We start from the raw sequence: 15,510 nt of genomic DNA on the forward strand, positions 1-15,510 counted from the left end.
GTAACATAAACTAAGAAATTCAATAATTTCCACAAAACCTTAATTCCGTTACTAAGAGAAAAATGTAACAATTAATCCAAATATTGTTTCTTAGCAGGAAAAGACCAAGCTATAATACCAACACGAAGAAAAGTTTGTTGTGATTATTTTAAAACTAACAATTATTATACAACGACACTTTAAATATACAGGATAGCAAAGAGAAATGAAAGAGGTTTCTGAGAAGCCTTTGGAGGGTTTCTAATGCTTTGATAAAAAACTACTTCACAGAATCAAAAGAAAATACAATTAACACTTCTAAATGGTGATAATATAAAATAGTTCAATAAATGTGATAATGAAGCCTAAGGAACCGATGGTAGAAGAGGTTAAAAATAAATGGTATGTTTTTTTTCCTAACTAAAGTGAGATTTGGGGCGTATATATATATATATATATATATATATATATGAGTGACCCAAACCATACCTCGTTCTAGATGTCAACCAGTGACTAATTGATTGATAATTAAACATCTCTTATACGCTCCGCAGAAGATATATACTATTGGCAAAGCTTAATGCACCAAAACTTTGAAAAGCCAGAATAAAAACAACAATATATTAGTGAAGAATTAAAACAAACGTTGTTACCAGCTATATTACGTTGCTTTGTCAAAGGAAAAAACCTGATGTGTAGTGAACCAGGGAGTGATAACTTCTAGCTTTGATATGGATACCACGATTCCCCTCTCTTGTTTAGCTCCAGTTACTCAGATCTCGAAAGTGAAATTTACTGATAGAAACCAACGATTAAGTTTACCAAACAATATACGCGTATAAAAATTTGTGGAAAGATGTTGAAAGCAAGCCACTGACCAATAGAGTACTAGTGTTTTTAAATGCCAGTAAAAATCAAGTATAGATCCCACTGAAAGTTTCGAATTGAAGATCGGAAATTCAAACTTACAAAGATAAAAATTACAAAATAACCAGTATATAAATAAGTTTTTTGAATTTAACATCTACAAAACTCTCGTGAAATTTGCTGCTTGAATAGCATGCTAAAATTACATTACTTCTCCTGGAGCCCTTCTAGGGCTACTGCCAGTCTTAAGCCCAGAGGAAGGAGGATTGGGCATAGGGTTAGTAACCTCATCCTGTAAAAAAGAACCTTGCTAATAAAAACATAAACCAAAAAAATCATTTAAACCATCTACAATCCCATGTCATATGGCAGCAAACGTAATTATGAACTAAAGCTGGTTTAAATAAATCAACCAACATGAGATAAGAACTTTTACATTAATTCAATTAAAAATGTAGTAGAATAATACAAAAATGACTTACATAAAATCGAGATCTTTTAGAGTTGGTGAACTTTTAGCGCGTTCAGCATCACTGGCCTGGCGACCATAAGTAGATCCTTTTAAATCATATTTTTCATGAATACGTACAGAAGAAGGTAGTAGGTTATTCATAACAACAAATCGGATATTTTTATGTCCAGACTATATATATTTGATTTAATTGATGAATGAAAATAAGTGAAAAATAATGTAAATATTGCTATTTCAAGTTACTATGTAATTAATGTAAATAATTCGGAAACATATATAATACCGGAAAATATACATGTTATCTAGTGGTCACATATACTTTTTTGCACAGAAATGTGAGATACACAAATGTCTAATACCATGTATACGATAGATAACAGTTCTCAAAGTCAATAATAAATGACACGGGACTTGATGGAAATACATAATAAACCAAGTTGATATAGTGAGAAGAAATGAATACAAGATCAAAAGTCAAAATATTAGTAGCAACAATTATAATAGACAAACAAACACAATAAATATCATTCTAAGGGAACGAATAAAACTGAGAAATCAAAAATAAAAATGATACTGAAACCTTAGATTTACAAAACAAAGCGGTAAAGGATCAATACATTAGCGCCACCACACCTAATTTTGCATTCACGTATTCGAACAATAAAAGTCATATATCCCAGCTAATCTAGTCGACGAAAGTTCTCAAACAATTCGCCATATGTACCTAGTATATCACTTCAAAACTTCTTACTACCTAATTCCACTATACATCCAAACAGTTTCAAAAATATTTCTGGTCAAATAAAAAGCAAATTTTTCATACTTTTATCTTTATAAGGGAATTTCCACAGCTAAGAAGTTAGACAGGAAACTGCTGAGTACAATACACACCCCTATAAAGGACAGACAAACATCTGTTCTAACTAAAATATACACATAATGATTGAAGCTTAAGGATAAGACGTTTAGACCAGTGAGCAAGGATTCTAAACTGTTTCAAGACCGCACATATCAATTTCTCGCCCATGAGAAGTATAAAAAAAGTCACCCTTATATATTAAGATAGATTACGATTATTCAAAATTATGAACAATTGGAAGGTGTTTCCGACAACATACAGAATCTGTGCGTTCCAACAAGCTCGATAGCTAATCTCCGTAGCATCTCAGCAATAACAATTTCCACATGTGACCGGAGATACAATAGAATAACTCAAGGAAATGCTTGATATTGAAAGTGAAAATTATAATACAGCATCTTTTTATATAACAATACCTGCGACCTTAGGGGATGACAAAATAACAAATTAAAGGTGAGAATAACCAATAAGATAATAGCAAAGGTCAAAGGGGGGAATTTAAACTGCAAAAGTTGCTGAGACCATTTTTGTTTGCCATAACTTTAAGCTATTAACAAAAGTAAAAAGTGGATACAAATTCGAAGCTTTCCCACTAATAAATAAATCATGAATACGGTTCATAACGTAATTAACGAATTAAAAACACAAAAACAGAATCATTAGACTCCAGTTAAGTGGTGAAGGAACTCGACGTTCAACTAATGTATAAGATTTTTACAGTCTACACATTACGGACTGACCTTTGCTATACAGGAAACACTGGACAGCTGTTTTGTCCTAGTATGGGACTCTTCATCAATCAGCATGCATGATCCTATCAGAGATCAAACTTAAGTCTACCAGGTTGCGCGGCACGTACTTAACTTTTAGACCACTGAGTCAGCATCTAACTGGTTTGCATTTCTTACCTCAATCAATCCGTGATATTATACAGTTATCATGTTATGTTTTATTAGCGAGCAACTAACTGACCTCATTAAGCATGTTTAAACTCCACTGGTCATGATTTCTTACTAGAATCCTTGGAATTAACCTTCAAAATAAGTCACTAGATAGCACATGATTATTATTGTTACAAGGGGTTTGTAAAGATTTTAACTACACTACATCTAATTCAGTTGAAACAACCAGTTGGTATCACACTAGTCTCAAAGAACAAAACAGCAGCAAAAATGATAAATACCAATCGGAACCGAAACATTCTGTAAATTGGATATGGTGATAAGCAATCCCAATATGCATAATAATAGGCAAAAAATGGGACTATTTGGTACATTTTACAGTATATATATACGTGGACAAAATAACCAATTACTATATAAATTTAATATAATTTACCTGATAACAATAAAGACCGTAATATTTCGGTAATAAAGTACGAGGGTGTTGCATTAAATTCATAAAATATTCCGGTAGTAATTTTTGTAAAAATTCACCTTCTTTATGTTGTACAGTTTTAATGATGAATTCATCATCTTGACTAATATAAAAAATGGAACCACTTGCACCGGGGTTTGAAAGCTCTTGAAGTGATTGGCTACATAAAGAGTTCTATGAAGGAGAAATAACAATGGAAGAAAACAAAAACACTTCAATGCAAAAAAGTAACGATAATTATGATCTAAGTTGATATCTAGTTCTATGACAAGAATTGAAGTAATTAAACATTTTGAGTTTTTCTGGGAAGTCTTATCAATTCCTAGTGAGTTCATGACTGAAAATAATTATGGTATGAAGACAAAAAAGCTATTTTTACTAGAAATCAACCTATCGCTGTCTACCCATTAACGTGACAGAAGGCTTCAGAAAACAGGTCACTTGGTTTCGCTTAACGATCGCGAAACATTACCTACGCAAATAAAAGACGTACGTTTAACGGTAGTATCTGATTCAAGATGGAGAAGCTCTGAAAGATGTGGAAACCTTCGCATACCTGGGAAGCATCAATGATGAACGAGGAAGACCGGATGCAGACATAAAGGTAAGGATTGGAAAAGTAAGGGCAGCATTCCTACAGTTGAAGAACATATGGAACTCAAAATAACTATCTGTAAGCCAACATCAAAGTCATAATCTTCAGTACAAACGTCAAGACAGTTCTACGGTACTGTTATAATTTCTCTTATCACGACCCAGCTATTCTTATTGCTTAGTATTCCTGGACACCGATTCACTCGACAAATCCCCAAATCAGAACACGGTTGAACAGGAACGAAATTATACTCCAAGTAAAAAGGGTGGATGGAAGTAGGAATTACAATAACAAAAACGTTGGTATATTTATAGTTTGTACACGAGAAGGTTCTAGAGTCTTCTCCAAGTATCCACTAGCGCTGATTGGTTAAGAAACAGCCAATCATCGTGCACCAACACAATCCTGTACGGAACGTGTACATGTACGGAGCTGAAACTTCGAGAACTACCATAACCATCATCAAAATAGTACAATTATTCATAAACAATTGTCTCCGTTGACCAGATACCATCAGCAACAACCTACTGTGGGAGAGAACAAACCAACTTTCAGTTGAAGAGAAAATTAGGAAAAGACGATGGAGGTAGATAGTACATACATTAGGGAAATAAGCAGACTGCATCACGAGATAATACGTAACTTGGAATCCTGAAGGGAAGCGGAAAAGAAGAGGACCAAAGAACACACTGAATTGTTAATTGGAAGCAGACATGAAAAGGACGAGTAACAACTGGAAAGGACTGTCCAGTACAGAGTTGGATGGAGAATACTGGTGGAGGACCTATGCTCTTCGATGAGGGGTAACAGGCGTAAGTAAATAAATCTGATTTAGGATGTCTACAAACCACTGGTCGTGTATGATAGAACTATTAAGTTAGTAATGTTAATAAAATGAATAGGGTACAAGCTCAAGTGTTACAGATCCGTTGATGAAATTTTGAGCCTCAGAGAAGGAATGAATTTAAACGTATATGGGTGACTGCCCAACTGATAGATACTTGACAGAAGTGGGATATTGGATAAACACTATGAATAAAGAAAAGTAATTCATTATTAAGAGTTAATGCACTCATTTATTATACTTTATTATACTTCATTTATTATACTTTACTAAATGTAAAAAATGACATTATAACATTACAAAAAATATGCTGATTATGAATTTCAAACTAATGACTAGTTTTTTAGTGTAACCTTGCAAAACAAAAAATAACTACCGGTAGTGATAAAGAATTTAGCCTCAACCTAGTGTACGTAATTTTTTTTCAACAAATTATGCACCGACTATTATGAACACACACACACAGGTATATGAACGCACATAAAGAGTTACATAGTCGATACTCAATTATAAACTATAAAAGTACATATTTGAAAAAGAAACACCAGTTGTGTACTTTTGATTAGGGATATGTAAAATGATGAATATAAAAGGAAATGTTCAAAAAAGGAAAAAATTAAAACACTATGAATAAAAGAATGCACACAAGTACACAACACTGAATTTTCACCCTATAAACACATTTATACACAACCCAATTGTTTTTACATTGACTACGGCTACTGTATGTACATGTGGAAGCTAAATACATTTAATCCGCCAGTTTCATTACTGAATGAGAGACTTGGCACAGATGTGTATTGGCGCACCAAGTTATCATACCATAACAACAACATAGTAAGAGATCAATAAAATGAAAAGCAAATAAGTGGAAATAGTAAAAAATAGTATCAATGATAGTGAAAACCACGCAGAAATGAAAGTGAGATTATATAATAACTAGAGAATTGAGTGGAATTATTATATTCATAAATTTTCTAATGTTTGCCATGAAATAACAGAATGAGAAGCATTATCTCTTGATAGTAAATATTGGTTAATAAGATCGACGTGGAAAATCCTATCGGAAACCTATACGGACAAAAGTATTGAGTAGACTTTCGTTAATTTGCCCACATCATCCACATCCACATGATAACAGCATTTATCTATCAAACCCCACGAATCCCATCACTTATATCAATACATCATGTAGACAACTATGGACGCATATTCGATTGGGCAACGTTAAAGTCTTGGACAAGCAATACCAGATCAGAGAATTTCTAAAAATATCGGCACTGAAGTCAGTCACCAGTCAATAAACAAATTGAAAGACAGCTAACCAATTAGAAGATTCATAAATAAGAACATGGTTAAAAAGGAAGTCATTCAAAATAAGTGTGCAGATAACAGGTGACAACAACAACCAAACCCAAGGTCGAAAGAACAAGCTGCCAGACATACGTTGATGTGACGCAAGAAGATTTAGCCTAAAAGTCAGATCTTAACAGACTGAAGAATGAATGACTTACAAGCTAATTTCTTCCAACCACATATTGCATTTTATCACGTTTATTTTGTGTTTATATTCTGCACATGCACATGTTATTTTGTTGCATAAAAACTATCCATCTGGCTAGAGCTCTTGTCTTTGATTTCTACTTATTCGTGAATTTGTACTAACAACACATTTTAGTGGGGAGCCATCATTTGGCCACATCATATCATTACACTTGTCTATCAATTAGCATCCTACTTATCTATTTTGACAATCGAGACGTCGCTCATTTATCATGAAAAATCCCCTGCATAACACCTGAGGAGAAGTTTTCACAAACCACTTCTATCTGTAACTTGCCGAAAATCGTAAAGCAAAACACATTAAAAGTGGAATGATAACCTAATGACTGAAATGTATGGATTCGAATGATTGGGTAACAGGTTTCTTCAAGCCGGTCCTGCTTACTTCAAGTTTGAAAAATCCGGGTAGTATTGAAAAATGTGACAAATTATAGTACATAGGCAGGTAATTAGTAAATAAATTATATTCATAAACAGTACAATGTTATGTGAATGATACGAGAAATTTGGGTATATTCGTCTTCATTAAGATGACATAAATCATGTGAAAGAACTATTCCATTATTAAACTGAATCTACTTCATTATTAGTAATGATAATAGGTTTCTAGTTCAACATAACACTGGCTTTCTGAATTGAGTAGCTTAGTGGATAATACGTTGGTATTTGAAGCAAAGGGTACAGGTTTCGAGTCTGAGTATGAACGTTAATAATGGGATGAAGGTACAACCAGCCGGCGAGTCCCGAATAGGACGAAACGCGCCTTCTAGATTTAAATACAAGCCACAATCCACCTATTCTGGATGCACATCATTCAGTTTAATTATTAGAGATAATCTGGTTAACAAACAATTAACAACATAGAATCACTTTAAAAGAGGAAACATTAGACTTACTAAGAAATCACGAATATCCAATTTATATGACTTTCGGAAACATCGAAAAGCCACAGGAGCATAAATTCTAAATCGGAAATCTGAATATGGATGGGCTTGTGTTGTTTTCGTGCCTTCACGAGGAAAATTAACTGTATCGATAATACTAAAATCCCCATATAAAAGATCACGATCAGGTTTTTGTTGTAATGAACCAATATGATGTTGTATACCAAGTTGAATAGCTCCTTGGAGTTCTGATGTAGGTTTCTATAGCAGAACATCATATTATAAATAATATTACCAAGTAATTTTCACAATTTCTAACATTTTGTTGTCAGTAATAAAATAACATGTAATTTAGTTAGTACAGAGAAACGAGGTAAAAGTATCCAAATAGGCAATTGATCATACACATGTGTATGATTATGACATATATATATAAATCACGAGAAAAACAACACGGCATAATTCATTTGCATGGAAAATACACGTTATTGTTGTCATAGTATCATGTATGGTGGTTTACTGTGAAATTTCGTTGTACGATCGTTTTTGTTTACTTAAAAATTTCTTGAACTAGTATTCTTAATAATTAGCTTATCTTAACAACAATAGCAGAAAGAACAATTAAATTGTTTGAGTTTTATGGAGCAGCCTATCAACGATTAAAGAGTTCAAGTTACAATCACTAAGTAGTGGAAGGTTTGAATTCCACTCTACCTACTATGGTTCGGGCAACCGGGTAGCACACGAGTATTTACTAGGTGAATAAGTTAACAATAATCAGGGTGGATGATCTAAATCAAAGTAGTAGACTTCATTGTATTACACTTTGGTTTTGGTTAGAGAACATATACTTTATAAGCCGGGATGAATGGTGGCTAGCAGTGGAATCCAGGATGCACGTTTTGTTTTGTTTCGGACTCGTTAGCTGGATGCGCCTGCATCCTAGAGTTGATCTTCACTCCAACAATCTATCTCAGTACCATTCGCTTCAAAGGCCGTCACGTTATCTACTTAGCTACTGAGACCAGACAGACACTGGCTTGAGCCATAAGGTGGAGTTTAATTCATTTGTATTGATTATTCGAACCTTCCCATTGATGTATGGGACTGCAATTGATTAGTCTATTTTTGGCAAATGTAGATCCTGCACAGATTATTTCAATATTTCACTGCTAACCACCATTCATCTCTGCTTATAATGCTTGTGACTGACAGAAATATCGAAGCAATAAGCATAGGATGCATGTATGTCAAGAAGAGACTGATCAATTGTAGTCCTAAGCATCAATGGGAAGGTTCAAATAATCAGTACAAATGAATTAAACATATACTTTATGATGACTTCGCCGTAGTCCCTTGATTTATATTTTGATAGTCTTTGGTGTCAGCCGACAGTTAAATTAGAGAGAACATATGACCAATTCGCAAAGCATGTTAATCTTTTTTTAATCGATACTTATTAGTGATATCTCATGATAAAAATAAAAACGCTTTATAATTCCACTGTTTAACATGAAATCGGTCAAATTTCAATGCAAAAAATCCAGAAATCATCATTCAGGATTAAACCAAGTGTTAAAACACAACAACTAAGGATATCATCGAAATTATAAACACCATGTTTCTATTTTTCAAATGTGTTCGGAGCGATTAGTATTTTACAGCAACCTTTTATTTACTTGTTTAAACATAATAGAGGCACCAAAATATATATGCTCCACACAAAAGGAAAATGTGATTGTAAAGAAATAAAGAGAGGTATAGTGAAAAAAACAGCAAACAAATGAAGGACAGACAGATGCCAGTACTCTACAGCTTTCTTTCATACCACAGCATTGTCATGAACTGACTACCTCCCAGCTTTTTCCAACTAATCCCAGTGTCAACAAATAATGCACGATTTGGAATTTGCAGGGACGACATTCGTCGTACATATTTAAGTCACCGAAGTCGGTGTTTCAAGATGATGACACCAACTGAAGTATCATCACTGCGCACGTGCACACGTTTTCGAACCTCCGCACCATTAACCTGGTGTTGCCATTGAATGTCAACAACCTTTCGTAGACAACGATAATCAAACAGGGAAGTGCTTAACATTCTGAATTCGGAGAGACTAGGTTTCACAAGCGCAGAACAAAACTGCCCTCATCTACGAGCCGTAAATCCGACTTTACATAGGCAGACTAATCCTACAAAGACATCCAAAGTGGGCCAGACTAGCATAAGCTGCTGTCTTCCAATATGCATCAATCGATCTTAACCACAATACCACCAGCACTTACATGGCTACTCAAAAAGAGTGTATAAACTACTTCCAACTGCTCACTAACAAAAGTGAGTGCCAGAACTGAATCCTGCCGGTCTCGTAAAAAGTTAATTTACATTTAAAAGGTGCAAAGAACATGCCATACCTATGGACACTGAAATCCTTGCCACTGGTTTACTACGTTACAACAGAAGTAAAACTAGCAAGCCTTACTTAGATCAAACCAGTAAATCATACTTTACCATAAATTAACCATGCAAAATTTTAAATCCTAAAAGCAATAACAGATTTTCTGACTAGAAAAATCAAGACAGACGAATTAAATCATCAGAATACAGATTTCAGTAATGGAGGCATAATGACACTCCATATTTCCTGAAAACGTAGTACATAACTCCAGGTCTGTCTGTCCACTGTTTTCTCTTCACTCTGACAACCACACCAGGATCCTGACGACCTGGTTATTCGGTCCAGTTGGCGATAAGAGAATACAAACCATTTGAAATAAAGCTCATTTTTAGCTTTTCAAGTGATTAAACAGCTAATGGTATCAGAAAAACATTGATAATGAGGACAGAGAACTGTCGAAACTCCGACATTGTTGCTTGTGATGTCTGCCTTGCAAGATTAGAAACATCATTAACGTATCCTGGGTTGGTAGTTTTGAAATGTAACTTAAATCATGTGTATTGTGATGACTCAAATAATGAACATAATTTAAGGAACTAGTGGTAGTAGGTTTCGTGTAACTTACCTTCTTGTACGTAACAGTCCCTTCTTCTGTAACACGTCTGTGTCCAATTTTTTTCTCCTTGCGAGACTCAGCATCACGTGCCTGGTTACGGGAGGTACTAGGGAGAGCAAGTTTGGTTGGGGAAGTATGACTGGGAGGCCCCGGTCCAGAAACATGGACTGATGTTAGGATAAATCAGAAAATAGGAATACAAATAATACATTGAATGATGAACGTCTCCAAGTGACATAACAAAATAATGAAAAAGTTTGGTAGAAAATACTTTCGAACGAAAATGAACCTAATACATTGGATGACAATTAAATGACTGTCCGGGTAACAAACACAAGCAAAGAGAAGAGGACTGTACTAGTAGTAGTAAAGACAAAAGTTTAATTAAAGTTTATAAAAAGCCTACATACATTTCATGGCATATATAAAAGGTCCTTCAGTAAATGTACAAAAGATACTGTGCAATAAAATATTTTTTTCTAATTGTTGTTACACATGATTAGGTTAAAAACAAGTACGACAACGAAGCAACTTAGTGGCAAGGAACAACTTGTATAAATCATAAATATTAGTAACTGATTCAATATTTGGATGCAACGTAAGTATTAATTACAATCTGTTAGATATTTCGAATTTAGTTTCAGTAATCAATCTAAAGTATCAAAGTGTAGTTCACGAGAAAAAGAGGTTACAAACAATTCGCTTATTTGAACCTACAATTACTGATTTCAGCATTGCTGAAACTAGATGTTTGACTTAAGCATTGTTCTCATGTCATTGTTGGTTATATCTAAATCGGATTGTACGTTTAAAAGTGTGTGTAACAACTTCAGTCAGTCAGTCAGCTACAACGTGGGACCAAGCACACATATGCATCGGTCCAAGTTGCCATACCTCATTAGCACAAAATGAACACCGGATTCATAGTAGTTATTTTGTGGTGGCAATATATAAAAGGAAGGTTGTACATAAAAATATAGTATAGGAAGACAGATATGAAGCAATTTTTAAGTTCAAGGTTTAAGGGAACATAAACAGTGTACACACCTACGCCATTGTGATCGATTCTGAGCCATGTCACCTAGAGTCCCCAGCCATTGGTTACGATAGTCGCGCGGACCCCAACCAAGTAGTCTGCATCTACCAACATGACTTTGACTAGAAGTTAGTGATTTCAAGCTCTGATGCCACGTTTTGGTTTGGCTGCCCCTAACTTTCTCCCAACCAACTGCTCTGGAAGCATGTAATTGATGAAATATGTTACGCAAATACAAGGTAGGTACAATAATTAGACTTCAAGGGCTACGACTGTTGGTTACGATAAACAACTTAAACGCACATGGCAAGGTAAACGCAATGATCATGAGTCATAAGTAGTAAAAGAGAAAGAGATGGACAAGGCAGTTGATATTGGTAACACTAAGTAACTGTCGGTCGATAAAAAAGAGGGTATTAAATAGTTAGCTATTAGTGGTGCGATTTGTAAAAAAGTTTCTGAATTCCCCATAAATTGCTTTATTATTTCACTGCTTAATTTTTTCTCAAATCGTACCTTCCATTCTTAATCTTTCCTATTACCATTGGCTCTTTTAATTCCTCTGCTATTCTAAGATTTGCTCTGGAAATTTCATCTGTGTCAGTGGAGTATTGCAACTTGAACCAATGTGCACATGCGCCAGCTCCCACGTTGCGTACGACTGACTTCGAAAAAAATGGAGTGTTAATCTTGTTTTAGTCTACAATTAAACGAGATACAGAAATTTGAGAAGCAATTGTCAGGACTGTCGACCATCCTGCTTCATTTGATTTCGTCACAGATATCCCGTTGTAAACCCCACTTGGTTTATTTAACTTCACGGACTGATTCCTTTCCTCGAATCCCACTCACTGCTCTGAAGTACGTAAACGACAGCTTAGTTCATTGAATACGATGACAAACTCCAATTTCCTAAGGCCCTTGGGTAATAATGGAAGCAAGTTTAAGATACATTTCTACCCCCTAATATATAAAAAGCCCTGCTGAGACTGCAAATGGGGAATGAAGTAGTCAGAAGAGCTGACCACTATGATCTTGGAGGTTTCATCAGCCCTGGTGGGTTGATAGATCATAAAGTCTCACCACGCGTTTAGAAAGCTCCTACACTTCCCAACTTGCTTCACGTGCGATGAATGTAACATATTTGTTTTCCGTAGAAGAGGTGAGCCTACTGGAGTACTCAGTACTGTTATCCCACGGTTATAAGACGACCTACGGCGGTGAACATGAACAGATTGCAGGTGTTTGATCATAGATGCCCCTGAAACATTGCTTGTTTGGTGATATAACCGAGTAATGCAGAAATCAAACGTAGGAAGTCAGCCAAAGATAACATATCGATAGATAAAGTTATGGGTCATTAACAACTGAGGTAGGTGGGTCATGTGTTACGTACGTCCTAACCATTACCATGCACGATGGGCCATGTTGACTGGAGTAAGAACAAGATGAAAGGAAACTAAAACATGGTATCACCTCAGCAAGACCTTGACTGTTAAACTGAGTTGTATTGGTAGACGCAAGGGAACTAATTTGAGTCAATGAAACAACACCGATGCATGTATGCGCGACCAACGCTAATAGATTCATCGACTTTGACAAACCGCGTTACTGCTCAGATTTAGCTAAATCGTATAGGAATTCATTAGGAAGAAAAGAACAATAAAAAAGTTACCGAACATGTTACCCAATGTTGAAGAGCAAATACGAGGGACTATCTACCAAGATATCCTAGGAAAGTGATATAGACCTATCTATAAAGCTATATTTTAAATTTTTAAGGATTGAAATATACTGACAAAACGAGATTTTTGAAAGCTGTGAGAGTTGAAATGTTTGGTGCATTTATCCGCTCAAATCCCAAAGGATGCTTCGAGACAGGTTGATGTTGCTGTCTGGTCTTACAAAACAGAATGCAGCAACTAAGCAGATTGATTATTCTAATTGTCTTGGAAGTATTGTCGAAACGAAGTGGATGATGAAATGTGTCCACAAAAAAGCTTTCGAGCTTCGTTTGTAATAAATGGGGGATTTTTTGGCCCTTGGACGAAATTCTACACGCTTTCAGAATATTAGCAATACCAGTTGACCACCTGTTTGTTTATGGGAGGGTGAGTATACTGACCAAGCTGTTTCTGTTCAGCTTCATGCCAGTTAAACAATTGTCAGGAGTAAAAGGTGTACGTACGTCGTAGATATTTGATATCATATGTACTGTAATGCCGAAGCACCAGATGAAGAGCTCTGTAGTTCAGTTAAAAATCCTACGTTCTAGGAGTTTTCAATATACTAGGAGTAAGAAAAGTAGGATTCAAATATTTAGGTTTGCTATTTTATGCAATACGAAATCACAAGTGTAAATGTCAGACGCTTGATTCTTCTTATGTAAGTAAAAGTGAATATATTAGGATCTCGGTACAAAATAAGGGCTACAGACATTTGGATCGACTAGGAAAATAAAACTCCTCACCTCCCGCCATAATTTCCCAGTCGCAAAGGGCGCTTTGTGACTGCGCAACACCTGAAGTACAATAAAGTCAATCCTCGGTTTATCACAATACGTCAATCTTTGGATACATAGTTCACCTAGCCTTTGTCATATGGTTTGTAGTAGTATCATTTCGCTACACTTTAAGCCCGTTTCATATATCTGATGATCTCATCGCGATAAAAAGTCCGTCGTTTGCTTTTAATTTCTGGTCTTGAAAAATATTGGTTTAAGAAAAGATATGCTTCTCATTCACGAACATCTGGAAATATGGACTGGTGTAAGTAATATATAACCTACTGAAAATCACCTCGAAATCACAGATCACACTCCAGTTTTATCGTTTCTAAACACCGTCCTACATTTTTCTATTGTGGTAGGTGTCATGGGGGCGCGTTCAAGCGGAAATTGTATTCAATGAATATAGACATCTGTTAGACACCCTAAATATGATGAAAAAGGTTTGCTAGCCTCTTGAATACTGACGCGTAGGTTTGCATCCTCACGAACTCGAACGCTTGTCAGAAAGAATCTATGTTTAACTACTGTATTTGTACTAACTTATGACTCCGTTGTATATTGTTCTGCGCCTGATTCGATCAAACCCGAGAAGTTCTCCCTGACGTAAATACTTGTCTAGTAGAGTTCTAATTAGAGAGTTCTGTGGATAATAAGTTAGCATAATGAATTTGATTATTTGTAGTTATCTTATTGGTCCACGGGATGCAGATGGAAAGGTGATTGTCACTACGATTATTGATGTGCTTATAGGATTGTTGGTTTATGCAAGGTAAGTAACTTGACTTAGTCACTGAAGAAATCTCAATCTCAGTCAGTGAGACAGATCTACTGAAACACTACAACCTCCCGGTCGACTCAAGCAAGCTGAGCCTAGAAGACAGAAAGACTAAGACATCTGTTTACAAAACTCTCTTATCCAGTTCCAGGTCGCGTCCAGATAAGGTCAGACATGTGGTTAATTTGTATTTCTAACCGGTACCTCCCGAACGCTACATGCTACGATCGGGAGTACCATTTGTTATTAGGTGTGTGTTGTGTTTGTTAACAAATGAATCAAGTAAAAACCAGAACACGAATGTTCTTAGCGGTCGTAAAAGACCAAAGTGTAATTGGACTGAGTGGACATGGATGGACTGGAATGATAGTAGTATTGGATCAACACCTCTTTGTAAATAAGTTGGATTGGTAATAACATGGGCACTCAGAATCATCAGAGACAGTATTATAATGGAAAGAACACTGGCAACAGGATATCCAGAAATTGCATTGTAGTGAAACAAATCCAGGACTGCTTTAGACCGGTCTAATCTGGATTGTATTGATGTGAATAAAAACTTTCCAGAGCGTAAATTAGTCAGCGGGTCCCGAGCATTGGTGAATCAATACGATCAACCGGTAGATAGATAGACGGACAACCAAACAAACGCATATTAAGAGGATGCTTATTTAGGGCATTTAAATTAACCAGATAACTTGGACTAAGTTAACCAACAGAATTAAACCAATGCATG

General features: G+C 35.5%; 1 protein-coding gene across 1 annotated transcript in view; it reads right to left on the reverse strand.

Annotated features, from left to right (window-relative positions):
• The window catches only part of Smp_124970 (phosphatidylinositol-4-phosphate 5-kinase type I, putative), a gene marked incomplete at its 5' end in the record, with an annotated part of 29,131 nt that extends 15,161 nt beyond the window's left edge, over nucleotides 1-13,970 (reverse strand). The window contains 5 exons of the mRNA XM_018798542.1: nucleotides 1,329-1,489; nucleotides 3,516-3,728; nucleotides 7,453-7,701; nucleotides 10,464-10,621; nucleotides 13,961-13,970. Coding sequence (XP_018646672.1) covers nucleotides 1,329-1,489; nucleotides 3,516-3,728; nucleotides 7,453-7,701; nucleotides 10,464-10,621; nucleotides 13,961-13,970 — 791 coding nt within the window. The remainder of the gene's footprint in view (nucleotides 1-1,328; nucleotides 1,490-3,515; nucleotides 3,729-7,452; nucleotides 7,702-10,463; nucleotides 10,622-13,960) is intronic.
• Between the last annotated feature and the right edge of the window lie 1,540 nt (nucleotides 13,971-15,510).

This window comes from Schistosoma mansoni, assembly GCF_000237925.1.
Source record: "Schistosoma mansoni, WGS project CABG00000000 data, supercontig 0151, strain Puerto Rico, whole genome shotgun sequence".
Lineage (NCBI taxonomy): Eukaryota > Metazoa > Platyhelminthes > Trematoda > Strigeidida > Schistosomatidae > Schistosoma > Schistosoma mansoni.